The following is a 13,776-nucleotide window of genomic DNA, read 5'->3' on the forward strand; positions in this document are numbered from 1 at the left end:
CTTTGGAGCGTGACTTCGGGTTCGGCGAAGCGAAACTGTTTCGCGCTGCTTCTTCCTCTTCTCGGTTTCATCACGGGCCGGCTTCAGTGTGATCCAGCCAGTACATGCAACACCACCCTCTCTTCTTGTCGTTGTCTCCCTTGGCCTCTGGGTGCTTCTCCGCGCCGCCTCCGCCCCCACCGCGCACGCACGCACGCACACACACACTTTGTTTCTCAATGAAGGGAAGTAAACCAAAGAAAAACGAAAGGGTACATCACCGACCCCACAGCGCTGGCGCCTGAGGCTTCCTCTCTCTCTGCCTTTCTCCCCCTCCCGCTCACATGGGTGGTCAACTTGCTCAGCCACCACAGCGGACCCCCCCCCCCTTTCTATTCAGCCATCGCCCGCGCCCGCGCGGGGTAGGTGGACACGCCGACGCCGACGTCTTTCACATACAGACGCGCACACGCGCTTGTTTCGCAGACTGGTGGTGACACAAGCCGCTGCCTAGCACCCCATCAGACATCTATAGATCGCCATAGACCAATATAAGCGTATGCACGTACCCATCGAGGAGGAGTACAAGAGGAACTGTGCAGACCTTCTACACACACACCTACACCCCGCACACTCGACGTGGAGACCGCGACTCACTTTTGCTTGCCGCAGTGAGAGGGAGCCAGGGGGGATGAGGCCATCATGAATCCACCCGACATTCGTGACGACCCGGCGCTGCCGCAGCCGACGGCTGAGGTGGCTCCGGTGCTCGAGGTTGACGCTGACGGCATCCGCGTGCGAGAGGCAGTGCACCTCTTTCTTAGCCGCCTAATCGACCCCCTCCTCCGTGCAGATCCAAACCTTGCTGTCGCCGGTACTTCTGGTCGCGATGACATCTCTGGTGCGCACTCATCCCTCGACTATGTAGTCGCACAGATGGAGCGCATCAGCACGTCGACTAGCTGGTCGACGTGCGTGGTTCGATGGGCGGATCTCCTCCGCTTCGACGAGGACGCCGCGGCGGTGCTGGAGTCGGATTTCCAGCGCTTCTCACCCTTCATCAACGAGGCCCTTCATCAGGTCCTCCTGCAGTACTACGGCGAGGAGTACGCGAACCGCGGTAAGTGTAACCCCAGTCTCGTTTTTTCGAACGTGCCGCGGTGTCTGACGATTCGCTCGCTGCGGGCGTCGTTGGTAGGACAGCTGTGCGCTATCAAGGGTGTCGTGACGCGTACGTCTCAGGTGCGGCCCGAGCTGCTCGTTGGCGTGTTCCGCTGCAGCGACTGCGGCACAGGGAGTCTGCCTATCGAGCAGCAGTTCCACTACACCGAGCCGCCCACCTGCCGCAACCCCCAGTGCGAAAACAAGAACAAGTTCCAGCTGATTCCGAATCACCCACAAACACGCTTCGGTGACTGGCAGAAGCTGCGCATGCAGGAGGACGCGAACAACATCCCTGCTGGGTGCATGCCGCGCACGATGGAGGTGATTGTCCGCGCCGACGCTGTGGAGGTGGCGAAGCCCGGCGACCGAATTCTCGCCATCGGGTGCGCCATTGTCGTGCCGGAGGTGGCGAAGCTGTTCAACCTGGCCAACCGGCGTGAGGTGCAGCGGCAGCTGACGGGTGGCCAACGGGCCCAGCAGGACGCGCAGGCGGATATGGAGGGTACCACCGGGTTGCGCGCGCTCGGCGTGCGAGACCTTAACTACCGCATGTGCTTTCTTGCCACTACCATCACGGACGCCACGGGCGACGACCGCAAGATGACGCAAGCGGTGAAGGAGGCGACGGATGGGGCGGCAGAGCGGGAGGAGGTGGTGCTCACGCCCGCAGAGCGTCAGCGGGTGCAGCAGATGCGTCGGCACGATAACTTGCTGAAAGCGCTCACATCCTGTGTCGCGCCGAACGTGTTCAAGCACGACGTTGTGAAGCTGGGGCTGCTTCTTCAGATGGTCGGCGGTGTCTCGAAAACGACTATCGAGCGCATTGCACTGCGGGGCGACATCAACGTCTGCATTGTCGGCGACCCATCCACGGCCAAGTCGCAGTTTCTTAAGTGGGTCTCAGCGAACATGCCACGTGGTGTTTACACAAGCGGCAAGGCGTCCACAGCCAGCGGTCTGACCGCAACGGTGACGCGGGACGCCGACACGGGCGAGCGCACCATCGAGGCCGGCGCCCTCATGCTCAGTGACCGCGGCATCTGCTGCATCGACGAGTTTGACAAGATGGAGATGAAGGACCAGGTTGCGATTCACGAAGCTATGGAGCAGCAGACCATCTCCATCGCCAAGGCTGGCATCAAGGCGACGCTGAACGCGAAAACGTCGCTGCTGGCGGCGCTGAACCCGATCGGCGGCAAGTACGACCGTCGCCGCCCTCTGCAGAAGAACATCGCCATGACAGCGCCCATCATGTCGCGCTTCGACCTCATGTTTGTCATCGTGGACGACTCCGGCGACGACGCAGACTTTGCCATTGCGAATCAACTGCTGCGGCTACACCGCTTTGGTGGTGCGGCGGTGCGGCCGCCCTTCACCACGGAGGACTTCCAGCTGTACCTTCGCTACGCACGCTCGCTGACGCCGCGCCTCACGCGTGAGGCGTCGCAGCTCATTGTGGCCGCCTATCGCGACATGCGGCTGCAGGACTCGCTTTCCAACCGCAGCAAGGTGTACCGCGTGACGACGCGTCTCCTGGAGAGCATGATCCGACTGTCCGAGGCGACGGCGAAGGTTTACATGAGCGACGAGGTGCGGCCTACCCACGTGGAGGTGGCGCTGGAACTGATGCGGCAGTCCCTGTCCACACTAGACATGACGGAGGTGGAGCTGGTCGGCGGCGCCGCCGACGACACGCTTCACGAAGAGCAGGACAGGGTCGTCAAGCAAGAGCCAGAGGCGGCGCGTGGCAGCGCGTCCGCCTCGTCAGGGGTGGCAGGACATGGGACCGACAAGGGCCGTGTCGCCGATGACAGCGCTGGTACAGACGGACAGACAAGCTTTGCGGACGAGCCGGCCTCAGCGTCCTCGGCCGCGGTGGCCGCTCCCCGGCGAAAGGTAAGCATCAAGGCCGATCACTACTTTTCCATTGTGAATCGGCTTGTCGCGCACCTGAAGTCCCTCGGGGACGACGCCGCCCCGACGCGACAGGAGTTGGTGACGTGGTACCTTGAGCAGGTCAAGACGCTGAATAGGCCGTTGCTAGAGGCGGAGCTGCGGTACGTCAACCTAGTCCTCTCGAAGCTGGTCCGGGAGGGAAAGCTGCTGGAGGTAAACGTGCGTGAGGGTGACCTGCCGCGCCTGTATTTGGACCCCAACTTCAACCCCGACGTGACGCAGTGATTCGCGTTCGCAGAGAGAAGGCCAATGGCGGACGAAAGTCGTCTCTTGACCTCCCCTCTGCCCCTCTGCCACCGCCGGTGCTGCTACGCTCTGTGTCTGCGTGCTTGTGGAGGAATAGGTGGGCGAATGTGTGTGCTGTCACATAGACAAGGATGCGTGTTTCGTTACCGATGCACCAAAGACTGATATACGATAGAGCGCGCTTGCTCTCGGATGCGCATGCCTGCGTAGGTTAACTCCGGCCTCCCCCTCCACCTGCACTCCCCCGTCGACGTCTCCTGTGGCATGGGTGTGGGTGATGATGTCATCCCATACTCTTCGTCCTTGGCTACTTTCTTGCACTTCTTACGCACCAACGACTGTAGGCTGCTGTGCACGCGTGTCGATGCGCCCTTCCCCTCTTCCCCCGCCCCACCTCGCGCACATCCACCGCTCACGCACCTGCAGCTTCGCTGCACCGCGCTGCACTGCACACCCTGACCCCCGATCCATCCCTTTATCATCCGAGTGTCCGCGTACGCCCCCCACCCTCTACTCTCTCTCTGCATGTGTTGTGGAGGAGGGGGCGGTGGAAGCCAGGCAGCCCCTCTCTCCTCCAGCCCTGCCGATTGCCGGACCCCACTTCTCGTCGCGGCAGGGCCACGCGCATGAGGCTTGGGGAGGTGAGTGCGATGTATCGCTGCCGATGCCGGCGGTGAGGCCCTGGGTGGTGCTGCCTCGGAGCGACCTGCGACCGTGCACACGCTTGCGCCATCCATGCGACTAGGCAGCGTGACTCGAACGCATCCCACACCCGACCCTCGCACGGCCCACTGGTGTTGCGGGGAGCCTGCGGCACTCGTGGAGATGCACCAGGTGGCGGCCGACATGATGCGGCTGGCTGCGAGGCGACCTGCGAAGCGCAGGGGTGGGTGGAGTTTGAGGCAGGGTCCTTGGGCAGGTCACCGAGTCGGTGCATTGCCGTACCTGTTGCCGACGGCCGCCTCGCGCCGCGCGGATGGGCGTGTGTGTATGTGTGACCGGCGGGGCAGAGTGTGGCGTTCAGCTGATGCTGTAATGACGGAGAGATGCTGGCGCGGAAACCAAAATGTATTCTCTTGGACAACCTTCTTCTTCTGCTTCCCCTGCCCCCTCTCTCCTCCGCACCACAACTATTCATTGCTGCTAGCTCCTTTTTGCGTTGTTGGAGCCACTCCATCATCTTGATGTGCGGCCGCGGTAGCGGCATCCGCGCCACTCCACCATCTTGCTCTCTGCTCTCGTACCAGTCGGCGCCGCTCCCTCCGTCATCCACACCCCTCGGTGTTTTTTCGCTCGCGTGTGTACGTGTGTCCGTGGCCCGCCATGCCTCCTGTCAGGACAGTGAAGCAGGAGACCGATGTCATAGTGCCCAGGGCGGGCGAGACCTACGTCGCCGACGACGGCACTGTCTCGCAAGTGCTGGACGACCACATCGATGCAAACTACGAGCCAACGGAAGAGGAGGTGCTCGAGTTTGCCGACTGGATCGGCATGAAGCTGCCGCAAGATTCGGAGTTTCTGTGGCTCGCGCGCGAGGGCCTCAAAACGCCGCTGCCAAAAGAGTGGAAGCCATGCAGCACAAACGATGGCGAGATTTACTACTTCAACTTCAAGACGGGCGAGAGCAGCTGGGACCACCCGATGGATGGCATCTTTCGCCAGCGGTTCGAGCAGGAAAAGGAGAAGGCCCGCGCTCGCAAGCCGGCGTCGGCGGCGAGCAGCACCACGGCTAACCGGAGCACTAGCGGGCCAAACAGCAGCACGCCCAGCAACACCACCTCAGCGATACCGCAGACGCACGTTATGATGACCGACACAGGCGTGCTGCGGCGAGACGCGGGGCCGGGCGCCGCACCACGGCCCAGCCCTGTCGTGACTTCGATTAGCGGTGGTTTGAAAGGCGTCGGTGCTGCCAATGCCCGCAGCGAGGCCAAGCCGATCATGCACTACCCTCTTCAGCAGCAGTCGCGGTCAACAACAGTGACAACGCGCACAACAGCGAATCCCCAGAGCGCCGCTGGATCGTCCGCCAGCACAGCTGCGGCCGCCGGCAATCCCGCGCGGTCCTCCTCCGGACTTGCTCCGAAGAAGGTCGGGGCCGCAGAGGCGTCGTCTGCCGCCCCACCCCGTATTGTTTCGGAGGCTGAGCGCGCGTTGGAGGAGCGCGTACAGCGGGAGATGCAGCTGGCCCTCGAGGCGGAGCGCACCAAGATCGAGGAAGCCCATCAAGGAACCATGTCCACGCTCCAATCCAACTTTGACAAAGAGGTGGCGGAGCTGCGCAGCGCGGACGCCGCACGCCGCGCTGCGTCATCGCGGGAGGAGGAGGAGGAGCGCGAGCGCCGTCTGCAGCAGACACGAAGCATGTGCGAGGATAACTACGGCGACGAGCTGCGGTCGCTGGAGCGTGAGGCGGAGTCGTACGCGGCGAAGGTACAGAAACTCGAGGCGGAGGCCGCTCGCGCCACCACCGGCAACACGCAGCGAGCCACCATTGAGGCCGAGCTCAAGACAGCGCTAGCGAAACAGCGCGCTGATGCGGAAGCAGATATCAAGAAGCAGCATGATACTGCCATGGAAGCCGCCCAGTCTGCCCACGCTGCCGCTATGCAGAAGGTTCGCGACGAGGAGCAGAACAGGATTACGGCAGCGAAGCAGGCGTGGCAGCGCAAGTTCGACGAGGAGGAGCGCGCGTTGGCGCTGCAAGCGGAGACTCAGCGAAAGCGATTGGAGGTGCAGCTGAAGGAGCTAGACGAAAAGCTTGCCAGCTTCGCAGCACGCGCGGGGGCTAGCACGACGACAGCCACGCCTCCGGCAACTGACTCGTCGCCGCCTGGCAGCGGCGAATCTCTTAGCGAGCGACTGGCGCGTGTGACCGCTGCCAAGGCCGCTCAGCTGCAGGACATCGAGGCGGCTGCCGCGCGGGAGCAGTCCGACGTGCGCACGGACGGCGAGGCGGCTTTGGCGGAGTTGGTGAAGCAGGCCCAACTAGCACAACAGGCGGCGCAGCTTCTTCCGGCAGGCGCCACACCGATCGGCTCGTTGAGCCGTGCGGCTTCGTACGCGTCCGATCGATCGGGTTTCGTCACCCCGCAGGGCGGTGCGCGGCCCACCTCCGCGACCCTTAGCGTCGCCTTTACGCAAGAGTTAAACCGCATACGGCTTGCGCGAGGCAAGGACCGGCAAGAGCGCCTGGCGAAACTACGCGCCGACCGCGAGGCAGCGCTGGCGGCTATCGAGGCGCTCTCTGACGCTGCTTCCACTGCAAAGAGTCGCGGGTCTGACACCGGCGGCGACACTCAGACAACACCCAAGAGCGGCGGCGGTAGCAGCCTGACCACGGTAGAGGAGCTGAAGGCCGCTCACGCGGTGGAGCTCCAAGCGAAAAGGGCGCTTTACGCCAAGATGGAGGAGGACCTGAAGCAGCGGTACGCATGCGAGGCCGCCGATGCGGCGGGGGCGACCACGGAGATGCAGCAGAGCGCCCTGGTTGCCAAAGCAGTGGACATGGAAATGGATTTGTACATCCAGCAGGCCACCGCGCGGTACGATCGCATGCGTGCCGAGGCCGCGGCAAAGCGCGACAAGGCGCTCGCCGACCACCAGCTGGCGATGGAGGCTTACGAGCGGCGAAAGCTAGAGGTGGAGGCTCGCCAGGCGCGAGAGCAGCAAGAGGCGCAAGAGGCCTTTATCCAAAGCCGGCTCAGCACCGCCGTGGAAGTGGAGAGGACGAAGCTGGCCGCTGACCATGCGGCGGCCATGGCGCGTCTGGCTGCGCGGTACGACGAGGAGCGCGACGCTGTGAAGGCGGAGGTGGAGGAGGAGATGGCCGCCTATGAGGCAGCCGTGCGGCAGGAGATCAAGACCGCAGCGAGCACGACAGCGGCGTCTGCGGACAAAGTTCAGGGGGCGACAGCGCCCTCTGCCACGGCTGACACCGGAGAAGGCACAGCGGCGACAGAGGCGCTCTGCTCGCAGGTGCAAAAACAGCACGCCGACCGGCACGCGGAGTGGATGTCTAGGAAGCGCGTCCAAGCGGCGCAGCGAGCCGCACTGGAGGAAAAGCAGGCAACGCTGCAGGCACAGAAGCGGCGTGCCGAGCAGCACGTGGAGGCGTTGAAGGAGGAGGTCACCAATCTCGTCGCGGCCGTGCAGGCCGCCGAGGCCCGGCAGCCCTCTCCATCATCTCCTTCCACTCCTTCACGTTCGCCCCCTGCGTCGACCTTGGCGAGTGTGGCGACCGCGGGTGGCCATCTGCGATCTATGCACGAGGCATCGATGCAGGCCCTCGAGCAAGGCTACCGCTCTCAGGAAGCCGCCCTGGAAGCCGAGCTGCAGACATGGCGAGGCAAGATACGTGCTCTTCAGCAGTCGCAGCTGCAGCAATCGTACGCGTCGACCAGCTTGAGCACTCCACGGCAGCAGGTGCTCACCGACGCTGCTCACCTGGGAAGTGCGGCGATGCGCCCGACATCGACGTCATACGTACTCCACCGCCATCCGAGCCCCATCGCTACTGCGGCTGCCGGCGCATCGCTGCTGAACACGCCGACAATCTCTATGTCGTTGGAGGACTCGCCCTGGCAGCCCACCACCCGCGCTGGCTTACCACTACTGCAAAATGGAATGATGGCTTGCGGCCCTTCGTTGGCTAGCGGTGTGCCAGGCACCACCGCGGCGATTCTGTCCTATCAACAGCAACAGCGCGCTCTCCAGCAGCGTCAAGCCTCGCTAGAGGCGGCTCGTGAGGCGTGGCAACTTCACCGAAGGCGGAAAGCAGAGCTGCAGCAGCAGGAGCAGAGCCGCTTAAACCTCAGTGCCCTTGCGGCCGCTTCGCAGCAGGATCAAACGCATGAGGGTGTCGAGCCAAGCATACTGGGCGCCGTTGGCGGCGTGCACCGCAGCCATCAAGAGCTGCTCAGCCTCGTTTTGTCTCGCCTTATCGAGCGTCTTGACGCCGTGACGGGGCAGGCCGTGCAGCTGCAGCACCAGCATGATCAGCAGCGCTATTCCCGCAGCCAATCTGCAGCGCGTGCAGGCGTCCGCGCTGAGACGGCGTCCTCGCCGCACGCGCGCGCACACAGTGCGCATAGCCACCACTGCGATGCCCGCAGTCTACCACAGCGGGGCAGCGTGGTGCCCATGACCGCCCTTCAGCCTCGTCACTCGACGCTAATGAACGCCGCCGACGCCGCCTCCTCGGCCAAGGTGGCGTCATCGACAAAGCCGTCTTCTTTTTCGGCCAGGGAGAGGGCCTCCCCATCTGTACGCCACAGCAGGAGCGGAAACCGCGTTGGCGGCGCCGAAGGCGAGACGCGCCGCGGCGGCGCCTCGTCCAGCAACGTCTCATCCAAGTGGAGCATGCTCTTGTCACAGCACCACCGTCACCGTAGTTGATGAGGTGACGGACGTCTTGGCTAGCCGACAGGAGAGGCGGCTGAGGTCTCTCGTCTTCCGCTTCTGCCCGCCTTTTGATCTTCCCGAGATCATCAACGCGCTCGTCGGCCTTCCCCTTCTCCCTCTCTCCTTCCCTGCACCTCCGGCTCCCAGGCGCAGCCGTTCCCTTGCCCTTCTCCTCTTGGCTCGTTCTGCCACGCGCAGAGGAAGCAGATAAGCCAAGCAGGCGAGTGCTTCCATAGAGGCGCAGGCGTTTTTCACCTTTTGTTGCACGCCGCACCCACCCACCCACATATCCATCTATATATATATGCATACACGCCACCTCCGCAGGTGTCCGCTGACGCACTCCGATCAGAAAGGTATCACGTCGAACGCTGCCGACCTTTCAACACGCATCCAAGCGAACTGTTTGTGTGTGTGGGGGGGGGCTGGGCGCGATGAACACTGCTGCTGATACGTCACCCCTGCTTCTCTTTCTGCCCCGCACGATTTGCCGCTCGACGTTGAGGAGGGCGGTATATGCGTTGTTGCTGCTGCTGCTGTCATGGCCCTTTGGTCTCATGCTTCTCATGCTCTTTCTATGCGACTGCCCCATCTTGTTCCTTCTCCGTCAGCGTATGCGGCTGACCACGTACGCGAGCCGTTCGTTGCCGTATCCGGCTGTTTCAACCCAACCCCTCCCCCTCTCTCTCTCTTGCCCCTCCCCCGCTTCTGCATACGCACTCATCGTCCTCGTTCGCCACTTTTACTGCCTCCGTTTCCCTTTGGCTGCTCCCGTGCACCTCTTCTTCATGCGTGTCTGCGTGTGCGCATGCCCACCGCCGCTGCTCGATCGACGCGTATGTGTGTGCCTGGGGGCGCTTCTCCCACACTGGCATACGGCGTCGCCGGCCCTCCCCCCCCCCCCCCGCCCGCTCGCTCACTCTTTGCCTGCGTTGACGCGAGAGGCGAAGGAGAGAGAGAGAGAGCCACTGCATGCTCTTGCGTGATACGCGCGCATACCCCAACACCCCGCAACTCTGCACGAGGATGCTTGCTCATCGCGGCACAATTGCCAAGGATGGCGATGTAGTGCTCGTTGTGCATGGTCACCAGAACATCGTCCCTCTTGTGCTGCAGCGCGGCGCTGTTCTGCACTGCAAGGCCGGCAAGTTTGACCACAACAACATCATTGGCCAACCCCTCGGCATATATGTTAAGGGACGTAGCAATCAGAAAAACGACCCGCGGGAGCCGTCGGTGCTCGTTTTGCAGAACAGCGCAGACATGTGGACGCAAGCGGTGCCGCACCGCACGCAGATCATTTACGATACCGACATCGCCGTCATTCTTTCAAACCTGCGCCTCGGGCCTGGTAAGAAGGTGGTGGAGGCGGGGACGGGTAGCGGAAGCCTGACCCACTCCCTGGCCAAGGCGGTAGCCCCGAGCGGGTGCGTGTACACCTGTGACTTTCACAAGCAACGCTGCCTGGAGGCGCGTGCCGAGTTTCGTGGCAACGGCCTCGACTCCCACCTCGTATGCAGTCAGTGGCGTGACGTGTGCACTACCAACACGGGCGCCGCTGACGTCGTCGACGGCGTTGATGCGGATGTCGCGGCAATGGAGGCGCCGCTCACCGGCTTTGGCGTGCCGGCAGCTTCAGTAGACGCCATCTTCCTCGATGTTCCCGCACCGTGGGCGGCCATCGAGAACGTTTGCCATGTGCTCAAGGAGGGTGGGATGCTGTGCACCTTCTCGCCTTGCGTGGAGCAGACGCAGCGGACAGTGGAGGCGCTGCGGGCCGCTCCGCACCACTTCGTCGACATCCGCACAGTGGAAGCCCTCACGAAGTTCTTCGAACCCGTCTTCAAGCGTGCACGCGATGCACCCGATCGAGACTGCACCAAGTTCCGCGCGAGCTGCGTGTCGAAGGGCCATAGCGCCTACTTGACTGTAGCGCGACGGCGCCTGGCCAAGTCGGAAAGGCTCGAGGCGAGTGGGGCGGAGAAGAACGGCGTGGAGGGAGCAACAACGGCGTAGTGCCGCGTCGCCGTCTCTCGCTCTCTCTTCATTCACTAAGCGCGCTCGCCCCCCTCCTGACGGTGGTGCCACATTTGTGCACAACGTAGCAATGGACGCGTAAGCAAGTAAGCGGCATGCGCACGGGGCCATGCCTAAAAAATACGGCACAAGAGCGAAATGAGCGGCATCAGAGGAAGCGGAAGGGCATGCGCGTGCAGCGGGTGTTGTGGTGGGGAAGATGGTGATATGTGAGGCCCGGCGCGAGCTCCGCCACCGCAGCTGTTTTCCTTGAACACCGAGGTGCGGGGTGCTGTGCAGGTTGAAGCAGAAAGCAAGTGCAAACAGGTAACTACAGCACTTGGTCGAGGAGCTGCACGCGTGTCTCACTAAGGGCGAGAGGGCGAGGGGTAGGAGGGGGCGGCGGGGCTCCCCACCCTTCCCTGCGCGGCTGCCCAGACTCCCTTCTCTGTTTGTCGCCGTCGCTGCACGTGGTCTGACGAGGCTGAGAGCATCGGCGCCTTCTTCAGCTGAAACCGCGATCGAGTAATCTGTTCTCTTGCCGCCCCCGTACTTGCCGCTCTTTCCTCCCTTCCTCCTTCTGTCTCTGCCACACGCATACGTGCTTGGGTGCGCGTGCGACGTTCACGTCCTTTCTTTCCTTTTCTCTTTCGGCACATCGCGGGAGGCCGGACACAGGCGGGAGCGTCAGCGTACAGTCAGTACTTTATCGGCAGGGGCCTGACATAGCTACCCATACAAACACCCCACAGAGCCGGTCAACGACACTCAAGCGTTCTTGTTCGTCGTCGGCGTCAGCGTCATGACCCCCTTGGCCCCCAGCTCCTTTAAAGGCCAGCTGCTGCTCGCACTCATGCTCAGCATTGGTCTCAAGGTACTCACCTTCTCCCTCAGCACCATCCTCACACGACTCCTGCTGCCGTACCAGAATGGCGTGTACTTCACCTTCAACGTGTACAACGACGCCGTACTGTTCATTGCGCGGGAGGCGACCCGCAACGTAGCGTCTCGGCTGCCCATCATAGAGCCGAGCGCAGAAGCGGAAGACAGCGCCGAGCACCACGGCAAAGGCGGCGCGGCTCATGAGATGAGCCCTGCTGAGCGAGGTCGCGCACCTTCAGCGCCATCCGCTTCGTCTGCGCGGACGCCGGCGAGCTTGGTGAGGGTGGCCAACGTCCGTGCGGTGGTGAGCATAGCCTTCTGCTCTGTGCCGCTTGCCATCGTCGTGGCCGCGGTGTTGGAGGCTCTCGGTACGTGCCTCGGCGTAGCGTCATTCGTTCCTTCCATGATGCAGCACGCGCGTGCCAGCCAGCAGGTCTTCCGCAAGGCGGAGAACGCCAGCGGCCTCGACGGCGCAAGCACACTGACGGGGCTCCCGTTTCTTCTGCTTCCGTACATGCCGGAGATGACGGTGGTGCTGTGCGCTGTCCTTATGGCAGCCGTGGAGCCGTGCGTCGTGCTCGTTCAGTCGCTGAACCTGTTCCGTGTGGTTGTTCTGGCCGAGTGCGCGACGCTGGTAGCGCGGCTGTGCACCATCATCGGCATTGTGTACGCTTGCCAGCGCTACAGCGCCGGCGGCCGCACACCCCATGGCGAGGTGGGCAATGGGCTGCGCACCATGTGGGAGGCACGTATGGCGTTGGCGTTTGGCCAGCTCGCGTACGCGATAACGCATGTGATCTACTACTCGCTGGTCCTGTCGGGACTCCCAGTGGCTCGCTGGCTCGGCTGCAGCACCGCAATGGAGCAAGTGCGAGCGGCAGCACTGCTGGCGCATGCAAGGGACATGAGACAGTCAGAGCAGGATACAGGTGCAGGTGGGTCTGCTGGTGATGCAAAGGCGGCGCCGTCTTCGGCGCTTGCCGCCCCGTTACAGGCGGGACGATGGGCGACCTTTGCCTTTCCCTTCTGCTTCTACTCCATTGTGGACAGCGTCGCAGTCTGCCGGCGCTACGCCGCTCTCTTCAGCACGTTCCTGCGCGAAAGCCTGCTGCGACTGGTGCTGTCCGAGGGGGAGAGCCTCACGCTGACCTCTCTCGGCTCCGAGACGGCGCGGGGGTACTACCAGCTCATCTCTAGCCTCGGCTCTCTCGTCGCCCGCCTGCTCTTCCGCATCTGGGAGAACGCCTGCTTCGTCAAGTGGAGTCGCGAGGCCTCGCTGGGCCACCGACACACCGCCGTGCAGTTGCTGAAGCTGATGCTGCGCCTAGCCTTCTATGTCAGTTTCTCATTCACCCTGTTAGGCCCCCCGCTGGCAAAGACGTTCCTGGCCACGATGTACACGTCGCGGTGGGCGACGCCGCAGGTGTCGACGGCGCTCCAGCTTTACTTCTACGACCTACCGCTGATGGCCTGGAACGGGCTGCTGGAGGCGTTTCTGCGTGCCGTCGCTTCCCCGGCGGTGCTGCACCGGTTGCAGGGGTGGATGGTCGGGGAGACGGTTTTGTACATCGCGGCGTGCTACGTCACGCTAGTTGCCTTTGGAAAGGCGGACTCACAGGGCGAGAGTGTAAGCGTGCTGGTGCTGCTGAACATCTTCAATACGCTCTGGCGGTGTGGCGTGTCCATTTACCTCCTGGTAAGCTCCCCGGGTGCTGCGGTCGGCGCTGCAACGGCTGCCTCAACTAGTGCCCAAGCCAAAGACGGAGGCGAACCTGCCGCCCCGGCCCTCCCTTCCCTCGCTCCGCCGTCTCCCATCGTGCACCTGCGTGATTTTGTTTCTCTCTTTCCCAAGCACGTTCTCGGCTCGATCCTCGGCATCTTTGTTTGTAGCCGTGTGCTGCGTGAGAACTCAGTGGTGACCATCACGGCGGTTGGCTTGGCGTACGCCGCAGTGATTCTTGCCTGGGATGGCGAGGTGCGCCAGCTTCTCGTGACACCGGCGTGGAGCCGTATGCGGCCGCTGTTGCTGGGGGCCCCGATGGCTCGTACGCGGGCCTGACCACCGCCCCTCCGCGAAGTGGGGAATCGCGCAAGAGCATGGCGGCGTGAACCGCTACATGTGTCACGTGT

The 13,776-nt window shown here is 63.2% G+C and overlaps 4 protein-coding genes across 4 annotated transcripts; all 4 read left to right on the top strand.

Moving 5' to 3' along the window:
* Positions 1 to 681: 681 nt before the first annotated feature.
* Positions 682 to 3,324, top strand: LMJF_28_2385 (putative DNA replication licensing factor; the record flags this gene model as incomplete). Its single annotated transcript, XM_001684470.1, has 1 exon — positions 682 to 3,324. The coding sequence occupies one exon, from the start codon at positions 682 to 684 to the stop codon at positions 3,322 to 3,324; it is 2,643 nt and encodes an 880-aa protein (XP_001684522.1).
* A 1,344-nt stretch (positions 3,325 to 4,668) lies between these two features.
* Positions 4,669 to 8,742, top strand: LMJF_28_2390 (conserved hypothetical protein; the record flags this gene model as incomplete). The annotated part of the gene is made up of 1 exon (XM_001684471.1): positions 4,669 to 8,742. One exon carries the CDS (start codon positions 4,669 to 4,671, stop codon positions 8,740 to 8,742), a length of 4,074 nt encoding a protein of 1,357 aa, XP_001684523.1.
* A 978-nt stretch (positions 8,743 to 9,720) lies between these two features.
* Positions 9,721 to 10,764, top strand: LMJF_28_2400 (conserved hypothetical protein; the record flags this gene model as incomplete). The annotated part of the gene is made up of 1 exon (XM_001684472.1): positions 9,721 to 10,764. The coding sequence occupies one exon, from the start codon at positions 9,721 to 9,723 to the stop codon at positions 10,762 to 10,764; it is 1,044 nt and encodes a 347-aa protein (XP_001684524.1).
* Positions 10,765 to 11,566: 802 nt separating this feature from the next.
* LMJF_28_2410 (putative dolichyl-P-Man:GDP-Man5GlcNAc2-PP-dolichyl alpha-1,2-mannosyltranslocase) lies at positions 11,567 to 13,705 on the top strand (the record flags this gene model as incomplete). The annotated part of the gene is made up of 1 exon (XM_001684473.1): positions 11,567 to 13,705. The coding sequence occupies one exon, from the start codon at positions 11,567 to 11,569 to the stop codon at positions 13,703 to 13,705; it is 2,139 nt and encodes a 712-aa protein (XP_001684525.1).
* Positions 13,706 to 13,776: the final 71 nt, after the last annotated feature.

Source organism: Leishmania major, chromosome 28, assembly GCF_000002725.2.
Source record: "Leishmania major strain Friedlin complete genome, chromosome 28".
Lineage (NCBI taxonomy): Eukaryota > Euglenozoa > Kinetoplastea > Trypanosomatida > Trypanosomatidae > Leishmania > Leishmania major.